Here is a 21,978-nt window from a genome sequence, read left to right on the forward strand (position 1 = left end):
ATTCCTGGATTCATCCCTGACTGCTTAACAGGAGGTTGCCAGAGATTGCAGTGCATGCTCAGAGGGGTGTTAGATATACCCCTCTTCAAGAGGACATCTGGAAACTTGCAGCTTCCACTGTTGATGATTCTTTATCAGTAATGAGAGAAAGTGAGTAGGGGAGATATCTAGGGCCTGAGATATTGCTTTTGATTCTACTCTCAGCCCCTCGCTTCCACTAGTGTTAGAGCCTCTCCAGTAGTCCATCGTCAAATATGGCAGCAGTCAACAGCTTGCCTTTAGGGAGCCTTTGGGAAAAATCACATATGGAATCCAGAAGAATGTGCAACCTATCATTGAATAATTTTTACTTATCCCAGAGATTTCTGGACTGTGGGTGAGGAATCAGATTCTGAACTATGACTATCCTGATGGAAAGGAAAAATTGAAACATTCATCAAGATCTTGGGCTAAAATCTTTTCACTTCTTCTTTGCACAGGTGATAGCTGCAAACATTGGGTACGCCACTGTGAGGCCATGGAGACCCGAGGCCAGTGGGCCCAGAAGCTGGTGATGGAATTTCAGAGCAAAATGGAGAAGTGGCATGAAGAGACAGGTCTGAAACCACCCTGGCACCTGGGAGTAGACTCTCCCTTTCGGAGAAGAGCAGGTGGGTTATGAGGAACTGGAAGACTCCAGTTGCTTAGCTTCTTGCCATTTATCTTTGAATAACAGTGAAGATCAAGCAAGAACTAGCTGATTATCCCAACTGTATCTAATGAAGAGACATCAGTGACTTTTTTCTTTACAGAGACCTCTTTGACCCCAGGGATAGCCGCAGTGTTGATGTCATCATCTCTATTCAGTAGACTGTTGTCTTGGTCTTAAGAATAATATTTTTGAGTTCATCTAGGAGCTAGACAGTGTTAAGCTCTCTTTCCTACATATAGCGTTAATGATCTTAGGATTTTTACTTTCCTAATTCTATTAATAATGAGAGTTGAATGTATCGGATTCTTTTTCCCACCTTATTTTTATTTAGATTCTCTTTCCAGTCCTCGAAAGCACCCTCTTGAGAGAAGCCCCTCTCAGGGCAGACAGGCTGCCTTTCGGCCTCCAGCATGGAACCGCTTACGCTCTAGCTGCCTGGTGGTACGGGTGGATGACCTGGACATCCACCAGGTGAGGACATGGTTGGAAAGAGGTGGAGCAGTTTACTTGGAAGGCAACTGGAACAGTATGAACAAAGTTTTGGAATTTGGGGACTATCTACCTCACTTCTGGGAAGATTAATAGTTTGGTCTGTTTCTTTCTGAGCAGGGCTGGTGAGATCAGGACTTGGGAGTTCCCCCAGTTTTACTGTGAATGCTTTGCTTTGAACCTCCCGCTGAAAAAACTAACTCATGTAGAGCGTGAGGCAGGTGTGAGAAGGCCTGGAATATGTGTGAAATGCACTGTGTTCCCCGTGACAGATTTTGGAGGGACGGTAGAGGCTTTATGCTTCCTAAGTGGAAATGGAGGTCTGCTCTAAGTTTGATTGTTGATACTAACAGTAAGTTGTGATTGTTTAGGTTTCCACCGCTGGACAGCCAAGTAAAAAGCCATCTACCCTCCTTTCCTGCAGTCGGAAACTTCACAACCTCCCCACCCAGGTCTCTGCCATTCATATTGAGTTCACGGAGTATTACTTCCCAGATAATCAGGAGCTTCCAGGTAAGCATCTAGGCTGGCTATTTCTTCTGTCTAGCTCATGCTTTTCCCATTTGTCAGCCTTCGGGCCACTACTTACATTTTTATTTGTTTTTAGGAGTTTTCAGTGTTTGAGTAAATTTAGTACACTTTTGTTAAACACTGTGCCCTGTATAAATGTGTACCTTTGCTCTGTTCATAATATAGTTAATATTAGGTGGTAAGAGCCTCGCTATTGCTTTTTGCAGAGTTGTTTACAGTTATGTTTCTGTTTTTTCCTCTGCTTTCCAGTCCCTTGTCCTAATCTTTACATTCAGTTAAATGGTCTGACATTTACTATGGATCCTGTCAGTTTGCTGTGGGGAAACCTCTTTTGCCTGGATTTATACCGCAGCTTGGAGCAGTTTAAAGCTATCTACAAGCTGGAAGATTCAAGTCAGAAAGATGAACATTTGGACATCCGACTAGATGCATTCTGGTTGAAGGTGAGGGGAGAGTATGACTTTTATCCCCTGCTGGTAGCCACAGCTGCATTTTTTCAATGGACATAATCCATGATTTTGCTGTGTCCATTTTGTGGAAGTAAGAAAATAGTTTCAGAGCCCAAATGATCTTTTACATGTGTATTAATAGCAGGATGCTGAGATACTCAGATGACCATTCTGAACTGTGTTTCATTTTCTCTGTGAAGGTGAGCTTTCCACTGGAAAAGAGAGAGCGGGCAGAGTTGCATCGTCCCCAGGCCCTTGTCTTCTCTGCATCAGGCATGATTGCCACCAATACACGTCATGCCCCACATTGTAGTTGTTCAGACCTCCAGAGTCTCTTCCGGGGTTTTGCTGCTGCTGAGTTCTTCAATTCCAATTATGATCGCTTTCCGAAGGTTCCGGGTGGCTTTAGCCTTCTGCACATGCTTTTTTTGCATCATGCCTTTCAGATGGATTCCTGCCTGTCTCAGCCTAATACCCTCCCTCCCCAGAGGCCTAAGGCTTCCCGGGATCTCTGGTCTGTCCACTTTACCCAGATCTCCCTGGACTTTGAGGGAACAGAAAACTTCAAAGGCCATACCTTGAATTTTGTAGCCCCCTTCCCCCTGTCTATTTGGGCCTGCCTACCCCTCCGCTGGCAGCAAGCCCAGGCACAGAAGCTCCTTTTGGCCTCAGAGGGGAGGCTGAAACCATCAGCCAGCTTTGGAAGTCCTGTCCAGTCTGAGGCTCTTGCCCCTGACTCTATGTCCCATCAGCGGTCAAAAACTGAGCATGACTTGAAAAGCTTATCAGGACTTACAGAAGTCATGGAAATTTTTAAAGAAGGCAGTAGTGGTGTGGACAACAAAGGGCCTCTGACAGAACTGGAGGATGTAGCAGATGTTCATATGCTTGTACATTCCCCGGCCCATGTCCGCGTGAGACTTGACCACTACCAGTACTTGGCTCTGCTTCGCCTGAAGGAGGTGCTGCAGAGGCTTCAGGAGCAGCTGACTAAGGATACAGAGTCAATGACTGGGTCTCCCCTGCAGGACCAGACAGCTTGCATTGGAGTTCTCTTTCCCAGTGCTGAGGTGGCTCTGCTTATGCATCCTGCCCCTGGTGCTGTCGATGCTGACTCTGCAGGCTCAGATAGTACTAGCCTCGTAGATTCAGAGCTATCTCCTTCAGAGGATCGGGAACTGAAGTCTGATGCCTCATCAGACCAGGGCCCAGCAAGCCCTGAGAAGGTCCTGGAGGAAAGTATCACTGAAAATCAGGATGTATCCCAGGAGAGGCCACATAGCAATGGAGAACTGCAGGACTCAGGTCCACTTGCCCAGCAGCTGGCAGGGAAGGGCCATGAGGCAGTAGAGTCCCTACAGGCTAAAAAACTGAGCAGAATCCAAGCCTCCAGCTCACCAGCTGCATTGAAGCCCCCGGCTGGCAGGGAGACTGCTGTGAATGGACAGGGTGAGCTCATCCCCTTGAAGAACATTGAGGGAGAATTGTCAAGTGCTATTCACATGACCAAGGATGCCACCAAGGAGGCTCTACATGCCACCATGGACCTCACCAAGGAAGCTGTGTCCCTGACTAAGGATGCCTTCAGTTTGGGCAGAGATCGAATGACCTCCACCATGCACAAGATGTTGTCCCTCCCGCCAGCCAAGTAAGTGGTTCTGTGCCTCCTTCAGTCATTCCATCTCCTTCTCCTAGTTCTAATCATTGGATTTAAGGCCTCTTACTGTATGCATTTCTAGATTGGGAAGTACCTTACAGTCCAAGAAAATGCATAGAATGGCCTATTTAATGGGCAGTTTTCAAGTCAATATTTATTGCTTCTTAGAATCAGATTATCTCCTTTTTCACTGATTCACTTTTCTTTCCCCTCAAGACGCGCCTTACTGTATTAGCCAGGCTGGTCTTGAACTGCTGGGCTCCGCAATCCTCCTGCCTTGGCTTCCTGAGTAGCTGGGATTATAGACAGGTGCCACTGTACTCAACTTGCTTCACTATTATCGATACAAATATGCTATATCAGAATAATAATACTGGCATATGTATATTATTTTCAGTGGGCTTTCATGTAATTTTTTTGTTTGATTTGATCCCCACAGCAGCTGGGTAAGGTGGCCTTAGACATTTGTATCCCCAATTTATAGCTGAGAAAACTGAGGCTTTAGAGAAGATGAGCTTATAGATATCCTATATCTTGTAAATAGAAAAGCTGTGGCTTTGGACTTGTTTTTCTAGTACCTTATCAGTGTCTGCCACAGTAATAGAGAAGGAAGAATTTCATTCATTCAACAAATATCTTTTGAGCCCTTTCTGTGTGCTGGGCTCTGTGTTAAGCACCGGAGATAGAGTAGGGAGTAAACAGAAAAACACAGAAATGCACAGTGAGAAGAGTGGAAAAGTATGGATTTTCCCATGGGTGCCTCGTGGTTTTAGGAAAGATAATTGAGTCTAAGGGAAGTCTTTCCTGGAACACTTTGTGGTTTAGAGACCATGGTATGAAAACCAGTGCATTTAAAGCTTTTGTCTAAGTGAATTATCTTAAGTGGGTCTCTAAGTAATGCCTATGGGTGAACTAGTACCTGCTAGGACAGACAGCAAGGAGGAAGGAGAGGAAAACTTCAAGGGTTGAATTGTATAATAATACTAATCAGCATTTACTGAATGCCTTCTGTACCTGACAAGACACAGTCCTAAGTACTTATAATATTGGTCCACTGGATTTTTATAATAGCCCTATAAAGTTAGTATTAATATCACTCCCCATCTCACAGATGAGGAAACTGAGGCTCAGGATCACACAACTTGTGAGTGGTGGGACACGGATTAAAAGCCTGCACTCCTAATCACCCAATGTGCTGCCTTTTCTAAATGGAGACAAGTAAGGGAGATGGAAAAAGAGCAGAGGTGAAAAAGAGAAAAGAAAGCTGTGTGAAATGAGCCCTTTTAAAACATCAACAGCAACTTCCTAACTGCCCAAGCCTGTGGCCTTTTCCTCAGTCCCCCTTCTCCTATCAGTTCATTCATTCTGAGCATTTGTAACCCCACCCAGTTACTCTCACTTCTCTGAAGGAGTCTTCTTTTTCCTTGACTGCTCTCTTCCTTTTATCCTATAGGTGTAAAAAATCCACAGGACTAGGCTGTCCATATTCTGACCACTTTTGTCATAATTTTAATTTTTTATTTATTTATTTTTTTTGAGAAAGGTCTCATTCTGTTGCCCAGTGTTGCGATCTCTGCTCACTGCAGCCACGATCTCCCAGGTTCAAGTGATCCTCCTGCCTCAGCCTCCTGAGTAGCTGGGACCACAAGCATGTGCCACCATGCCCAGCTAATTTTTGTATTTTTGGTAGAGATGGAGTTTTGCCATATTGCCCAGGCTAGTCTCAAACTCCTGGGCTCAAGCGATTCACCCACCTCAGCTTCCCAAAATGCTGGGATTACAGGTGTGAGCCACCGTGCCTGGGCTATAATTTTAATTTTTTTAATTATAAAAATGGTTTGTGTTTATTGCGTTGACAATGCAGGAAATAAGAGAGTAAAGAAGAAAATATAAAAACCACTTGTAACAATCCACAGGTAACCACTATTTACATTTGAGTGTATTTTCTTCCAGTCTTTGTATTTCTGCATTCATGTGTACACTTGTGGATGGTTATGCATATAATATCCACAAATACTGTTTTTACAACAATAGGATTATTTCTACAATGTTACCTGTTGCTTTATTCACTCAATGTTTTATTGTGATATTTTCCCATTCATTAGGCACATGAACACATGATTTTTATTTTTATTTTTGGAGATGTGGTTTCACCATGTTGCACAGGCTGGTCTTGAACTCTTTGGTGCAAGCGACTCTCCCACCTGGGCTTCCCGAAGCGCTAGGGGTATAAGCATAAGCCACTTCCCCTGGCTGAATACATGATTTTTAATTGCTCCATTATATCCTAGTAAATTGATATATCATAATTTATTGATCTAATACTCTATCTGGGGAGTCATTTCGTCTGTTTCCCATTTTTCTCAGGTAGAACCAATGCTGTATGAAATGTCCTTATTTTTGTGAACATTAATCTTTGTGAATATTTTACATATCTAAATCTTTCTTTAGAATAAAAACCAAAATGTGGCTGGGTGCAGTGGCTCACGCTTGTAATCTCAGCACTTTGGGAGGCCAACGCAGGCAGATCATGAGGCCAGGAGATCGAGACCATCCTGGTTAATACAGTGGAACCCCGTCTCTACTGAAAATATAAAAAATTAGATGGGTGTGGTGGTGGGTGCCTGTAGTCCAGCTACTCGGGAGGCTGAGGCAGGAGAATGGTGTGAACCCGGGAGGCGGAACTTGCAGTGGGCCGAGATCGCACCACTGCATTCCAGCCTGGGCGACAGCGAGACTCCGTCTCAAAAACAAATAAATAAGTAAATAAATAAAATAAAAACCAAAAAGTGAAATTATTGGGTCAAATGCTACATTTTTAAAGTTGTTGATGCATTTGCCAAACTTTCAGGTTTGTAACAGTCTGTGCTTTTTAATAGTTTCTCTGTCAGAATCCCCTGGAGGGTTTGTTAAAGCATAGTGGCTGGGCACGGTGGCTCATGCCTGTAATCCCAGCACTTTGGAAGTCCAAGGCAGGTGGATCATGAGGTCAGGAGATGGAAACCATCCTGGCTAACACGGTGAAACCCCTTCTGTACTAAAAATACAAAAAATTAACTGGGTGTGGTGGCATGCACCTGTAGTCCCAGCTACTCTGGAGGCTGAGGCAGGAGAATCGCTTGAACCCAGGAGGCGGAGGTTGCAGTGAGCTGAGATCGTGCCACTGCACTCCAGCCTGGGTGACAGAGTGAGACTCCGTCTCAAAAAAAACCCAAAAACATAGTTTGCTGAGCCCTATTTCTCATTCATGGAATGAGATGGGGCCTGATAATTTGCATTTTTTTTTTTTTTTTTTTGATACGAGGTCTCACTCTGTTGCCCAGGCTGGAGTGCAGTGGTGTATTCTTGGCTCACTGCAACCTCCGCCTCCTGGGTTCAAACAATTCTCCTGCCTCAGCCTCCCGAGTAGCTGGGACTACAGGTGTGTGCCACCACGCCCAGCTAATTTTTGTATTGTTAGTAGAGACGGGGTTTTACTATGTTTGCCAGGATGGTCTCGATCTCTTGACCTCAGGTGACCTGCCGGCCTTGGCCTCCCAAAGTGCTGGGATTACAGGAATGAGCCACCTCACTGGGCCCAAGAATTTGCATTTCTAACACGTTCCCCATTGATTCTGATGCTCCTGCCAGGACCACACTTTGAGAGCACTGCTCTAGGGAATCTCACATCAGTTTTCCATGTCTGTTCCCACATGAAGACTTTTTAGTGTATAAAAAGTATGGTTGATTTCTATATTGGTGGCATTTTATTTTATTTTATGAGACATCCATTACTTGCTAAAAGTCTTTTCCTCTCCAGCTTTTTTGAAAAAGTCAGGCCAAACATCCTAAAACAGGTATAATCTTGTTATTTCCCTACTCCAAAACCTTCATGCTTTTCCCTCATACCCCCTGAATTTAGTTTGAACTTCTTAAGTATGGCATAATCAATTATTATGATACATCCATATAGCAATTTATAGTTTTCAAAGCATTTTAATAAATAATTTTTTATTCAAGGTTTTCTATAATTTGGCTGCCACTCTTGTGGTAAAGTGAAAAATCACTTAATGTGAAGTTAGGACACTTGAGTCTTTTATTTTTGAGACAGAGTCTCACTGTGTCACCCACGCTGGAGTGCAGTGGTGTGATCTCAGCTCACTGCTGCCTTGACCTCCCAGGCTCAGGTGATCCTCTCACCTCAGCCCCCAGTAGCTGGGACTACAGGCGCGCACCACCATGCCTGGCTAATCTTTGTATTTTTTGTAGAGACAGGGTTTTGCCATGTTGCCCAGGCTGGTCTCGAACTCCTGGATTCAAGCCATCTGCCTGCCTTGGCCTCCCAAAGTGCTGGGATTATAGGCGTGAGTCACTGTGCCCGGCCTGAGTTTTTCTTAATTCTACCTTTAACTATGAACTTGGGACAGTTTCTTCATCTGTAAAGTGGAAGGGTGGTATTAAAAGGTCCTTAAAGGTTGCTTTTCACTGTGTTAATGCCTTTTTAACTTTATCTTCCATTGCTCTCCCTGACAAAACCTATGCTTCAGCTGGGCAGAGCTATTATTCTTACCATTCTCTTTTTGTTTCTGGCTCTATGCCTTTGTTTATGCCATTTCTTGTCTATAGGATACCCTCTTCTCACTTTCACAATCCTTCAAGGACCACCTCAAATGTTATCTCCTACCACGAAGCCACTCGTGATCCTCTTCTCCTTGTCCTTTTTCCTCTTTGATGTTGTCTAGAACTGGGAATGTCTTACTCATCAATTGATCCATCTCCCACTCCTGCCTAGTGCCTAGTATGGTGCCTTACATACAGAAGCAACTAAATACTTATGGAATGAATGCAGGTGGCTTCAGGTGCCATTTATCAGCACCAGAGCAGTCGGTAGCTGATCTCTTCTGAGTCTGGGATGACCTTGAATAACCTTGACATTTTTTTTTTTTTTTTGAGACAGAGTCTCGCTCTGTCGCCCAGGCTGGTGTGCAGTGGCCGGATCTCAGCTCACTGCAAGCTCCGCCTCCCGGGTTCACGCCATTCTCCTGCCTCAGCCTCCTGAGCAGCTGGGACTACAGGCGCCCGCCACCTCGCCCGGCTAGTTTTTTTTGTATTTTTTAGTAGAGACGGGGTTTCACCGGGTTAGCAAGGATGGTTTCGATCTCCTGACCTCGTGATCCGCCCATCTCGGCCTCCCAAAGTGCTGGGATTACAGGCTTGAGCCACCGCGCCCGGCAACCTTGACATTAATGTTGATATGAGAGTGCTGTCTATGCAGTTAGCAATGTTGGAATAAAAAGATTCAGAAAGGCCAGTGATTGAAAAATGACTTGATCTCTTTACAACCAGTAATAGGTGATGTCAAAGTTGCATGTTGCCAATATTGGGAACTTTATCCAGTTGTCTGAGCTGAAAGGGATGGGTATTGTAAGTGGATGGGAACAAACATGTCTCCAAAGCCACATTTGTGGTTTTTGTTTTTGTTTTTGTTTTTTTAAACAGGGAGCCCATGGCCAAGACAGATGAGGGGGTGGCAGCCCCAGTGAGTGGAGGTGCTGCACGACTCCGATTTTTCTCCATGAAGAGGACAGTATCCCAACAGTCATTTGATGGTGTCTCATTGGATAGCAGTGGCCCTGAAGACCGGATTTCAGTGGACAGTGATGGCAGTGATAGCTTTGTGATGCTCTTGGAGTCTGGTATGTGGGAGCAGAGCCAGGCAAAGTTGCAGAATTCCAGAAAGGGTTATCTCTGCTGCCTGTATCAGACTGGCAGGGTTAAAGAGGAGCTGAGAGATGATAATGTAGACATTTTCTTAACCAAGACAAAAAAGAGAGAAAAAGAAATTTTAGTGGATTTGTGGGTTTGGTTTTAATTCCACGTTTCTAGGTGATTGGTTAATAACTGACTTTTTATCACAGAAAGAGATTCAAACCAAAGGAGAGAGTACTAGTCTTACAGCCGTATAGCTAAGTCAGGATTAGTTTCATGGTTGGTATCAGTGGTGTGAATGTGTTTATAGTCTTTTTTTTTTTTTTGGCCTGTGTTGTCACTGGAAAATAGGAGCTTTTTATCTATTAATAAAATGAGAAACTTTTAGGAATTACCTTTATATGTTATACTGGTTCTTTCAGTTTATTGAAATAGAAACTTATGAAATGATCCCTTAAGAGTATCTAGGCTGGGCACGGTGGCTCACACCTGTAATCCTAGCACTTTGGGAGGCCGGGCGGGTGGATCACTTGAGGTCAGGAGACTAGTCTAGCCAACATGGTAAAAACCCCGTCTGTACTAAAAATACAAAAATTAGCTGGGCGTGGCAGCAGGTGCTTGTAATCTCAGCTACTCGGGAGGCTGAGGCAGGAGAATTACTTGAACCAGGGAGGTGGAGGATGCAGTGAGCCAAGATTGTGCCATTGCACTCCAGCCTGGGTGACAGCGAGGCTCCATCTCAAAAAAAGAAAGGATGTCCTATTTATTTATTTATTTATTTTATATTGACAAATTATAATTGTATCTGTGTGGTATTAATACTAAGCGATCCTATGATATATACACACACACATACAGTGTGGGATTTTTGAGCCAAACTAATTAACATCTCTGCCACCTCAAATACTTACCATTTATTTCTCCTGTTTAACTGAAACATTATACTTTCACTAACATTTCCTCCTATCCCCTCCCATTTCCCTTTTCAGCCTCTGTTAAGCATCATCCTGCTCTCTGCTTTGATGAGTACAGTTGTTTTACATTCTATGTATAAGGGAGCACATGCTGTTTCTGTCTTTCAGTGCCTGGCTTATCTCATTTAGCATATTGTCCGTCCTCCAGATTCAGCTATTATCACAAATGACAGGATTTCCCTCTCATAAGGCTGAATAGTATTCCGTTGTGTATTCATACCACATTTTCTTTATCTGTTCATTGGTTGATGAACACATAAGTTGATCCCATAACTTGGTTATTGTGAATAATGTAGTAAACACAGGAGTGGAGATAGTTCTTTGATATACTTTTTTTTCATATTCCTTGGATATATACCCCAAAGTGGATATGGTAACTCTATTTTTAGCTTTGAGGACCCTCCATACTGTTTTCCGTAATGCCCATATTAATTTACATTTCCACCAACAGGGTGCTAGGGTTTCCTTTTCTCTACATCCTTGCCAACACTTGTTATCTTTAATCTTTTTGAGAGTAGCAATTCTGACAGGAGTGAGTTAATATTTCACTGTGGTTTTAATTTAAGAGAATGCACTGTTTCTTAAGCCGGGTGGTGTTTTGTTACTATTTTTGTTTTGTATACTGGTTATGTTTGTTTTGTTACTATTTTTAACTTCTTATGGAAGATTTCGTGTCTATATACAAAAGTAGACAGAATCAAATAATGAACCCTTATACACCCATTACCTAGCTTTGAAACTAAGAACTCATGGCAGGCCCGGTGCAGTGGCTCACGCCTGTAATCCCAGCATTTTGGGAGGCCTAGGTGGGCGGATCACTTGAGGTGAAACCTAATTCTGAAATTAATCACATTAAAGTTCTGAAAAATCTCCTGGGGTTCTTATATATTCACCTTAGACAGCAATTAAACTTGAGACTGGATTTCTGCCTTGGGAAGCATCCAGTCTGAAAGGAAAGAAAAGGCCAGCACGGTGCCTCACACATGTAATCCCAGCGCTTTGGGAGGCCAAGGCAGGCGGATCACTTGAGGTCAGGAGTTTGAGACCAGCCTGGCCAACATGGTGAAACTCCATTTCTACTAAAAATACAAAAATTAGCCAGGGATGGTGGTGCGTGCCTGTAATCCCAGCTACTTGGAAGGCTGAGGTGGGAGAATTGCTTGAACCAGGAAGTGGAGGTTGTAGTGAGCCGAGATCACACCATTGCACTCCCCTGGGCGACAGAACAAGACTACTCCATCTCAAAAAAAAAAAAAAAAACAAACTCATGGCCATTTTTGTTCCATATACACTACTGCCCACTTTCCTTCATCCCATGTTATTTTGAAGCAAATCCCAAACATATCCTTTTGTCCATAAATAGTTATACATTGCTAGAAAATACAGACTTAAATTCTTTTAAATTGTGGTAAAATACATATGAAATTTGCCATCCTAACCGTTTTTAAGCGGCTAGTTCAGTGACATTAAGTACATTCTGACTGTTGTACAATCATTACTACTGTCTATCTCCAGGATGTTTTCCATCTTGCGAAACAAACACTGTACTCATGAAACAGTAACTCCTCATTTCCCCTCCCCCAGCCCTTGGCAACCATGATTCTACTTTCTTTTATAAATTTGACTACGTTAGGTACCTCATATAAATGGAATCATGCAGTGTTTGTCCTTTTATCACTGGCTTATTCCACTTAGTATAATATCCTCAAGGTTCTTCTATTTTGTAGCGTGTTTCAGAATTTCCTTCCTTTTTAAGGCTCAATAGTGTTCCATTGTATTTATTTACATACCACATGGCTTATCCTTGCATCCATGGAAGGACGCTTGGGTTGCTTCTGTTTACAGACTTAAAAATGGGACCAAATGTCATTACACTTTAAAAAATTAACAGTAATTCATAAATTCATCAAATATCTAGTTAGTCCTCAAATTTCTAGTTGTCTCATGAATGCCATAAATGTTTTGTTTTATTTTTACAATTGTCATTGTTTGTAGAGGTTGGATTTGAACAGAATATTTCGACTTTTGAACTCATTTGTCCTCTTTTTCATGCAGAGTCTGGTCCAGAATCTGTTCCACCAGGATCTCTTTCAAATGTCCCAGATAATGCTGGTGTTCAAGGGAGTCCTCTTGTGAATAATTATGGCCAGGGGTCACCAGCAGCCAACAGTTCAGTTTCACCCAGTGGAGAAGACCTCATCTTTCACCCGGTCAGCTGCTCTGCTTTCTTCTCTGCAGAGGGTAGGCTCTGGGCTGGGAGCTTGGGACTTAAAACTAAGAGAATCTCCTTTGATAGGTCTCAGTCGTCGTCCTGAAGGTGAACGAGGTGTCTTTTGGGATTGAGGTACGTGGTGAGGACTTGACTGTGGCCCTGCAAGCAGAGGAACTGACCCTCCAGCAGCTGGGCACCGTGGGACTCTGGCAGTTCCTGCGTGGACAGTGCCCAGGTAAGGATGGTGGTCATTCCACGACGGATCGTGGGACTTGTCTAGGACAGCCACAGTTTAACTTGTACTTGTCACTGGGCTCTAAGGGCAGCCACTCTACTAGTGCCAAGTTCTCTCCAGCAGCCACTGGGGGAGGAAAAACTCCACTGAAGCCTTTTTTGCAAGGAGCCTCTCAGAGCTTTCTGGGGCTTTGCATTCACTGTGCTAGTCTCCATCTTCACTTCCAGGTACTCCTAGAGCTTATACATGAGGACAGCATCCACTTCATTTGCGTATCTCTTAACATAAAACTATCTGATCAGGGAACTTCTGTCATTCAGATTCAGTCCTTTGATGTGAATTATCATTTATAAAAGATGACAGGAAAAATCTGGGCTTATGTTACCTACTTCATTTAAAAATTATTGGCTGGGTATGGTGGCTCATGCCTGTAATCCCAGCACTTTGGGAGGCTGAGGTGGGTGGACCACCTGAGGTCAGGAGTTTGAGACCATCCTGGCCAACATGGTGAAACACTGTCTTTACTAAAATATAAAAATTAGCTGGACGTGGTGGTGGGCGCCTGTAATTCTAGCTACTTGGGAGGCTGAGGCAGGAGAATTGCTTGAACCCGGGAGGTGGAGGTTGTAGTGAGCTGAGATCGTGCCATTGCATTGCAGCCTGGGTGACAAGAGTGAAACTCTGTCTCAAAAAAAAAAAAAAAAAAAATATATATATATATATATATATATATATATATATATATATGTATGTATGTATGTATGTATTTTTTTTTGGCTGGGCATGGTGGCTCATGCCTGTAATCCCAGCACACTGGGAAGCTGAGGTGGGAAACCAGCCTGAGCAACATAGCAAGACCTCATCTCTACAAAAAATACAGGCCCGGCATGGTGGCTCACACCTGTAATCCTAGCACTTTGGGAGGCTGAGGCAGGTGGATCACTTGAGGTCAGGAATTTGAAACCACCCTGGCCAACATGGTGAAACCCCGTCTCTATTAAAATACAAAAAAATTAGCTGGGCGTGGTGGCAGGCACCTATAATCCCAGCTACTTGGGAGGCGGAGGTTGCAGTGAGCCGAGATTGCGTCACTGCACTCCAGCCTGGGTGAGAGAGCGAGACTCTGTCTTTAAAAAAAAATAAAATTAGCTGGGCGTGGCGGTGCATGCCTATAGTTCTAGCTGCTTGGGAGGCTGAGGTGAGTGGATCACTTGAGTCTAGAAGTTTGAGACTACGGTGAGCTATAATTGCACCACTGCACTCTAGCCTGGGAACAGAGTGAGACCCTGCCTCTTAAAAAAAAATTAAAATATTGAGTAGATACTGAAGAACACTTATAAGATATATGTAAGGCATAAAATAATAACAATACAGTGAACCCGTGTACCCACCACCTAGTTTGTTTTATTGTTTTAAAATTTTTTGTGAGACACAGTCTTGCTCTGTTGCCCAGGCTGGAGTGCAGTGGCACAAATTCGATGCACTGCAACATTTGCCTCCCGAGTTCAGGCAATTCTCCTGCCTCAGCCTCCTGAGTAGCTGGGAATACAGGCACGCACCACCACACCCAGCTAATTTTTGTATTTTCAGTAGAGATGGGGTTTTACCATGTTGACCAGGCTGGTCTCAAACTCCCAGCCTCAAGTGATCCATCCACCTCAGCCTCCCAAAGTGCTGGAATTACAGGCCTGAGCCACCATGCCTGGCCCCACCACCTAGTTTAATTAATATAATACAACAGTACCATTACCTTTGAAGTCTCTGGGAGTCCCTCTCCTGAACCTCCTTCTGTCCATCACCTGTCATAGGTAATCACTATCCTGAATTTGTATTCATTGTTATCTTGCTTTATAATTTGTACGCTTGTTTATATTAATGTATTATTTAGCTTTTTTCGTATTTTTCTGAATGGAATAATAGATTGTACTATTTTTGTGATTTGCGTCTTTCAAGTAACGTGATACTCTGTAAATTCCTCTAGGTTGTTGAGTTAGCTATAATTCATTCATTTTTCATTACTATATAATGTTATTGTATACGTACACTTTTTTTTTTTTTTTTTTTTTTTTAGGCAGAGTCTCACTGGGTTGCCCAGGCTGGAGTGCAGTGGTTGTGATCTCAGCTCACTGCAACCTTCGCCTCCCAGGTTCAAGTGATTCTCGTGCCTCAGCCTCCTCAGTAGCTGGGACTACAGGCGCCCGCCACCACGCCTGACTTATTGTTTTTGTATTTTTAGACGAGTTTCACCATGTTGCCCAGGATAGTCTTGAACTCTTGAACTCAAGTGATCCACCCACCTCAGCCTCCCAAAGTCTTAGGATTATAGGCATGAGCCACTGTGCATAGCACAGTTTGCTTTTTGAAAACAGCTTTATTGAAGTATAATTTGCATAGAATAAAATTCACTCATTTTAAGTGTACAGTTTTATAATTGTGTAACCATCACCACAACCCAATTTTAGAACATTTCCATCACCCCCAAAATATCCCTGTACCCATTATCCTGTTTACTTTTTTATTCTATTCTGGACAGACATTTGGGTTGTTTCTAGTTTTTTTTTTTTTTTTTTTTTTTCCAATTTCAAATAGGGTTGCTGTGAACATCCTTGTACATGTCTCTTGGAATATATGTTTGAGAGTTTCCCCGGGGTTGTATTTCTGACAGTATAATTTCTAGATCATTAGGGTAGGCACAACTTCAACTTTACTAGATAATACCAAATTGTTTTGCAAAATGTTTGCACCAATTTGCAGTTCCATAAATATGTAAGTTGTTCCACAAGATCCTTGGCTACACCTGAGATTGTTCTGTTTGGAGTTTTGGAGAGATTAGCATAGATCCTGCTTTGCTTTATGAGGGACAGATGAGAAAACGAAGACTTAGAGAAAGGAGGAGACATTCAAATTTAGTAGAGTTTGGGGGTCCTATGTTTTAAGAGCTTTTCCTTGGCCATTAGCCCACTGCTTCACATTCATAACAAGGCCAGTCCTTAATCTCTCTTGCACTTTGCAAGGCATTATAGCAAAGTATCTAAGCCCATGGACTTAGCAGTCAGACTGCCTGGGTTCAGATCGTCTCCTTGCTACTTACTAATTATGTAATTATGGGCAAGTTATTCTTTGTGACTTAGTTCAGTCAGATGAAAATGATGATATTCCTTTGACATAGGGTTATTATGAATATTGGTGTATAAAGTGCTTAGAAGACTCCCTGGCAGTTAATTAGTCGTCTTTCTTGTCTTTCTTCGCAAAGGTACCTGCTTTCAGGAATCCTCAGCTTTGAAGACTGGCTACATCAGGCCAGCTGTGGGCCTTCGCTTTGAGGTGGGGCCTGGAGCGGCCGTTCGTTCCCCCCTGGCCTCACAAAATGGCTTCCTACATTTATTGCTTCATGGCTGTGACCTCGAGCTGCTCACTTCGGTGCTCAATGGCCTGGGGCCCTTCTTGGAGGATGAGGAGATCCCGGTGGTAGTCCCCATGCAGATTGAGCTTCTGAACTCCAGCATCACCCTAAAGGTGTGAGGAACCTTTGGTTTTTGCCAGTGTAAGGGCGCACTGGTTTTTGCCCTGGACTTTGTCAAGCAAGGAAGCAGTGACACCTGTTAACCTCTTCCCTTTTCACTGTAAAATATGATGAGGATCAAGTGAGGAAATACTGATACACATTTGCATTCTCTGTCAGTGTTATAGTGGTATGTAAATGTGTGTTGCTATCAGAAAAGCCAGGGTTCAGGTGAGGAGACCTTTTCTGTAACGCTAACCCTGTCTTTGACATGCAGCATTACCACGTGGAAGCCATCAGGTTATCTGATCCTCAGTTCACCATCTCTAGACAGGAGAATCTGCTATGCCTCTTAAACCTTCCAAGAATGTATGGAGAAACTGGCATAAAGCTGTTTCGAGCTGAATGATGGGAGCATGGGTTGTGTTAAATTGCTCTGAGCTGGTGGGGGGCATCATGTGGTTTCCCTCTTTCCTGCAGGATGATATCCCCCCCATCTATCCAACATCTCCAGGCCCCATCCCCATCACTCTGGCCATGGAACATGTTGTGCTGAAGAGGAGTGATGATGGTGTGTTCCACATAGGCGGTGAGTCAGGCTTGTCAGCCTGTTGGTTTCTCTGCCTCTTTTTTCTCCTAAAAGTGAATAGGTGACACCTAGGAACTGTTTGGGAGTTGGCAGCAGTTTGTCACTTAGAACCTTTACTTGTTTTCTCTAGCTGCTGCTCAGGACAGACCATCAGCTGAAGTACTTAAAAGTGAGAAGAGACAGCCCCCAAAAGAACAGGTGTTTTTGATGCCCACAGGAGACGTTTTTGAACAGCAGGTGAGGACCTAACAGAACAGTACCTACCCATAACCCTTGGGGGGTACATTTGCGAAGCTGGTAAAACCCGGGGTTGGGGGGCAAGAAGGTTGCATGTGCTGCCTGCATGTGGGTATTTTGGGTTCCTGTCATCTAGCAGCGGCTTCTAGAAGTGCTGACTAGAGAGTAAATGTCAGGAGCTGGAGAGAAATGGTTGCTGAGGACATACTGCACCTGCCAATGAACTATGAAGAGGGAATCAAGTTCTTAGAAAATATATGGTCATCTTGATCATTGACCTAACTTGTGGATTTTTCTCCTTGAACTCCTTCTCCCTGTTCCCTTTACTGGCTGATGTTGCAAGATGGTATTACCATATGTAACTGTGAACTACTTATTGTTCCTCAGGTGAAAGAACTGCCTATCCTACAAAAAGAACTTATAGAAACTAAACAAGCATTGGCCAATGCCAACCAGGATAAAGAAAAACTTCTTCAGGAGATTAGGAAATATAACCCCTTCTTTGAGCTCTGAAACCAGTGGCTCAGCCATCTGTGCCAAGGAGAGAGGCTATCACCAGCAGTAGCACCACCTAGGACAGAGGGCACTGTCCAGTGCTGAATAAGTCACTACGGATGCCAGAGGGACTGGGGAGCACGCACTTCACTTGTGCTTTCCGCTGGCTGTTCTTACTTGGATGGAGGACAAGGGCAAAGCATGACTGTATCCCAGGAAACTGGGGCTTTCCCTGTGTGTGGCACAAGCATCATGTCTTGCCTGTATGAAGCCTTTTGGCCCTCTGTGTACTAGGTGGAATCTTCTCAACACTGTAGGGCCATTTCACCTCATGGTTTCATGGCAGGGACATTTGCTTCCTTCACAAGCCTGTGTGAACAAGCAAAAGTACCCACCTCCTCGGTCACCCACAGAGCCACCAAAGATTCCATGTCCCAGAGCTTCCCATAGCAGACCTGAAAAGTCCTTGGCCTGAGCTTTGGCCATGGTAGTGGAGTGGAACAGGAAATAGCCCAGCAGAGGAGTGTGGGGGAAGGGGGCAGGAGAGATCCAAGAATAAGGGAGACCTGGACTCTGCCTTTTTGGGAAAAGGAACCAAGCCCATATCAATTTGGCTGATAACACAATCAGACTTTTCCAGGTTAAGCTTCCTTTCTGTTATACTTTCATCATTGTGATGCTATGGTAGAAGGTAAACAACAGTAGTGGCTCAGTCATTTAATCTTTCCCCTCTGTAATACAACTTATTTGAAATTTAAATCAAGAAAAAATTTCTGACTCTGAGCTCGGTTGGTGGCATGCTATGCCAGGGGTCAGTGGGGGAGCTTGCTTCTGAGCCCCCTGTTGTCCACCTGGAGTCCTGCTTGTCTTCCCCAGCTGTGCTGAGTGGCTCTTCTGTCTCCCTGGGGTCCTTGGCACATCTGCTTTCCCAGCTCTGTGACCTTACCAGTTCTCTCCTCAGCACTTGGTGGTCTGGGAGCTAAAAATGTGTTTTAAACTTTTACATAAACAACTCAACCTGTTGCCTCTCACTTCCCTCCATCACTGTGGCTTTTAAAAATCATGTATTTTGACTCAAGTAAAAAAACAAAAATCCTTCATCCCAGCTAGGTTTTGCCCCCTGCCCTATAAAATAGCTATTACCCTCTTTCTTTCCTTTGAATTCTTCTCCAATTCTATCCCTTCATTCATACTGCCCTGTGATACACTTGAAGCTGTGTTGATTGGACAGACGTTGATCAGTTAACTTACCTTTACTTGGCAAGATGGTGAAATAGTAATTTAGTGATGTTACTGAAGTCTTGACCATTCACCTTTCCATATTGAAGGAAAAGTGAAAAGGTTTCTTTTATGGGAAATTAAGCTTGACTTGCATACTCTAGTTTGATGAGGATAAAAAGAAACATGTAATTGCAGTGGTGTTTACAACCAATTGATCACAACCAATCATAGATTTCTTTGTTCCTTCCCCACTCTCAACACTTCATTTGACTAGAAAGAAAAAATGTATTCACCAAGGAACAGGACCCAATTCAGACTTTTGTTAAGTTTCTTTACTAAGGCAATTTTTGAAACACCAGTTACTATGGGATGGTGGGAATTTTTCATGCTTAAGAAATAGAGACTTAGGAACAAAGAAACATCTTTCTGGAGAAAATGCTAATGGGAAGTTACCTAAGGCTTGATGCTTGGTTCAACCTTATTTAAAATTCTTATAAATGACCTAAAAGTAGGATTTTACAGTGAAATCAAATGTCACTACTTCCAGGCAGTGAAAGGTAGACTAGAAGAGGTTTAAAAAACACAAAGCCAGCTGTGCGCGGTGGCTCACGTCTGTAATCCCAGCACTTTGGGAGGCCGAGGCGGGGAGATCACAAATTCAGGAGATCGAGACCATCCTGGCTAACATGGTGAAACCCTGTCTCCACTAAAAATACAAAAATTAGCTGGGCGTGGTGGCAGGTGCCTGTAGTTCCAGCTACTCGAGAGGCTGAAGCAGGAGAATCACTTGAACCCGGGAGGCAGAGGTTGCAGTGAGCCGAGATTGCGCCACTATACTCCAGCCTGGCAACAGTGAGACTCCATCTCAAAACAAACAAACAAACAAAAAAACACAAAACCACAGAAGGGTTACAATAAGCAGGGCTGAGAATACTCAGAAAACTGACAGGTGAGGTTCAACATAACATAAGGAAATGTATTTATGGAAGAATTATCAACTGATATACCTGAACACTGTTAGAACTCAGGGAAGAAACTGAAGCATTGCTGAGGGGGAGGAGAGATCAACATGCTGCTGTGGCCAAAAGCGTAATTGCCCTGTGGGCATCATTAGGAAGGGCTTTTGGAGATAACAGAGAACAGAGCTTTATACAAAACCATGGATATGTCTTGATCGAATTATCTGTGTTTCTAGTGACCTTATTTACAAGATACATGATGAAGGGAGGAAAGGTCCAGAGAACAGCCAAAATTATCAGGGGGTGGAGGTATATCCATATGAGGACACATCTTTAAAATATAGACTCTATCCTGCAAAGATGAAAGCAGAGGGGAGTTAGATTAAATATCCAATCGAGAGCAAGGACCTGGGCCTGTACTACTAGCTCTAGGGCTCTATCTCATAGCCTTAGTAAAGAAAGCACTCTCATAGCAAATCAGAAATGTAAGGAGCTCATTGTCTAAGAAGTGATGCCAGCAGACACTATACATGGGTGCAGGTTTATGAGGAATCCTTGCATGACAGCCTTCTACAAGGAATTAGAGAAAAGTAGGGCTACTTGGTAATATACAACTGAGAGGGTAACTGTGTCCCTCGACAAACTACTCCTTAGTGCCTCTTTCAAAGGCAGAATGTTGATCTGAATGGATCACTGGTCTTAAGTATGGCATCTCTAATGTTCTTGAAGTGGGAGGAAGGAGATCTGGTAGCTGGAAAATATCATTATTCCATCTTAGGCTCACCTGAATTGGTTTAAAATCATATTCTGATTCTCTTATCCTTTCCTCCCCTCACCCAGCATATACCTCTGGCATCCCTCCATGCAAAGAAAATGTCAAATAGGCATTTCTTGGTATACTTTTACCTACACTTGTGCTTGTGGGCAGGGAGTAAAAACATATCCAGTTAAGTACCAAGGCCAACCTCTTAATGGCTGGAGCTCAGTTACGTCTCTGGCTCTCTAAAGGAGTCCAGAGCTCTTGTCCATGTGACAAATGGAGTCTTAGAATTTCTGGCTTTCCTTATGTGGCAGCTTTGGCCATTGTGTCTTGAAATTCTCCCTCAGGAAATGTGATAGGGGTTATTATCCCATGGGATTTTAGTAAAAATCAGCTTGCCTAATTTCATGTTCCTGTTCATAATGAAGAAATGTGAAGTGGTGGTAGTCCTCAGGATAAGTATAAAGGAAAATATGCAAGGAAAAAGCAGTGTCAGCCTTTTTGGACTGCTTATGATTTCTGCCTTAGAGCTACAAGACTTGGAACAAGAAATAATACCTCAAGAAAATGTTTGGAGAGAGAGCACCACTGTCCCTCAAAGACTTCAGCCACTGCACATTACCAATTCAGCTGTGAAGCATTTACAACTATGTATTATCTGTGATGTCTACATTTCCTGTTTACATGCATGTGCTGGGGATATGCTTTAGTGTGTATGGACTAGAGTTTAAATCTTTTCTTTAACTGGGCTGCAAGGAAGGCTATCAATCCCAAATTGTGTTTTCAACTCACTGGAATAATTAACCTGGTTTTCCTGATATAAAACAGGTGGGTTCTATTCACATGATGGCTGCTCTTTACCATATATTTCATCTGAACCTCATTTTGCCATGGGCCTCAACCTTTATGTCTGCTTTTTATGGTTCTGAAAGGAATGGCTCCCGTGTATGGAATATACAAGGGATAACCACCACCCCTCACATACCCCTGTAACTTAAATGCTTCCATGTAACTCAGATTACTTTCCCCTTAGTGGTAAACAGGGGTTGGGGGATGGGTGGTAGTGGAAAGAAGGTAGTTTGAAATATTGCCATAGTAATATGGGAACTTTTCATTCCAAACCTTTACCCTCGCTTTTTTTTTTTCTCTCTTATTTAATATTTGCCTAAACTTCTGAAATCAGTTATAGTAAGATCATAAAACTATGAAAACAACTGAACTTTTGGTACACAAGTTAGTTCGATGACATCTTGTGATTTGAGAACAGTAAAAGGTGTGTCATTGCCTCA

At 43.3% G+C, this 21,978-nt stretch overlaps 1 protein-coding gene across 1 annotated transcript in view; it reads left to right on the plus strand.

Moving 5' to 3' along the window:
• The window catches only part of UHRF1BP1 (UHRF1 binding protein 1), an 81,016-nt gene extending 59,038 nt beyond the window's left edge, over window positions 1-21,978 (plus strand). The window contains exons 10-21 of the mRNA XM_031667055.1: window positions 480-650; window positions 1,023-1,162; window positions 1,552-1,693; window positions 1,961-2,154; window positions 2,361-3,808; window positions 9,296-9,492; window positions 12,535-12,689; window positions 12,776-12,926; window positions 16,180-16,442; window positions 16,909-17,017; window positions 17,148-17,254; window positions 17,642-21,978. Of these exons, the coding sequence (XP_031522915.1) occupies window positions 480-650; window positions 1,023-1,162; window positions 1,552-1,693; window positions 1,961-2,154; window positions 2,361-3,808; window positions 9,296-9,492; window positions 12,535-12,689; window positions 12,776-12,926; window positions 16,180-16,442; window positions 16,909-17,017; window positions 17,148-17,254; window positions 17,642-17,767 (3,203 nt within the window). The 3' untranslated portion in view covers window positions 17,768-21,978. The remainder of the gene's footprint in view (window positions 1-479; window positions 651-1,022; window positions 1,163-1,551; window positions 1,694-1,960; window positions 2,155-2,360; window positions 3,809-9,295; window positions 9,493-12,534; window positions 12,690-12,775; window positions 12,927-16,179; window positions 16,443-16,908; window positions 17,018-17,147; window positions 17,255-17,641) is intronic.

Source organism: Papio anubis, chromosome 6 (assembly GCF_008728515.1).
Source record: "Papio anubis isolate 15944 chromosome 6, Panubis1.0, whole genome shotgun sequence".
Classification (NCBI taxonomy): Eukaryota; Metazoa; Chordata; class Mammalia; order Primates; family Cercopithecidae; genus Papio; species Papio anubis.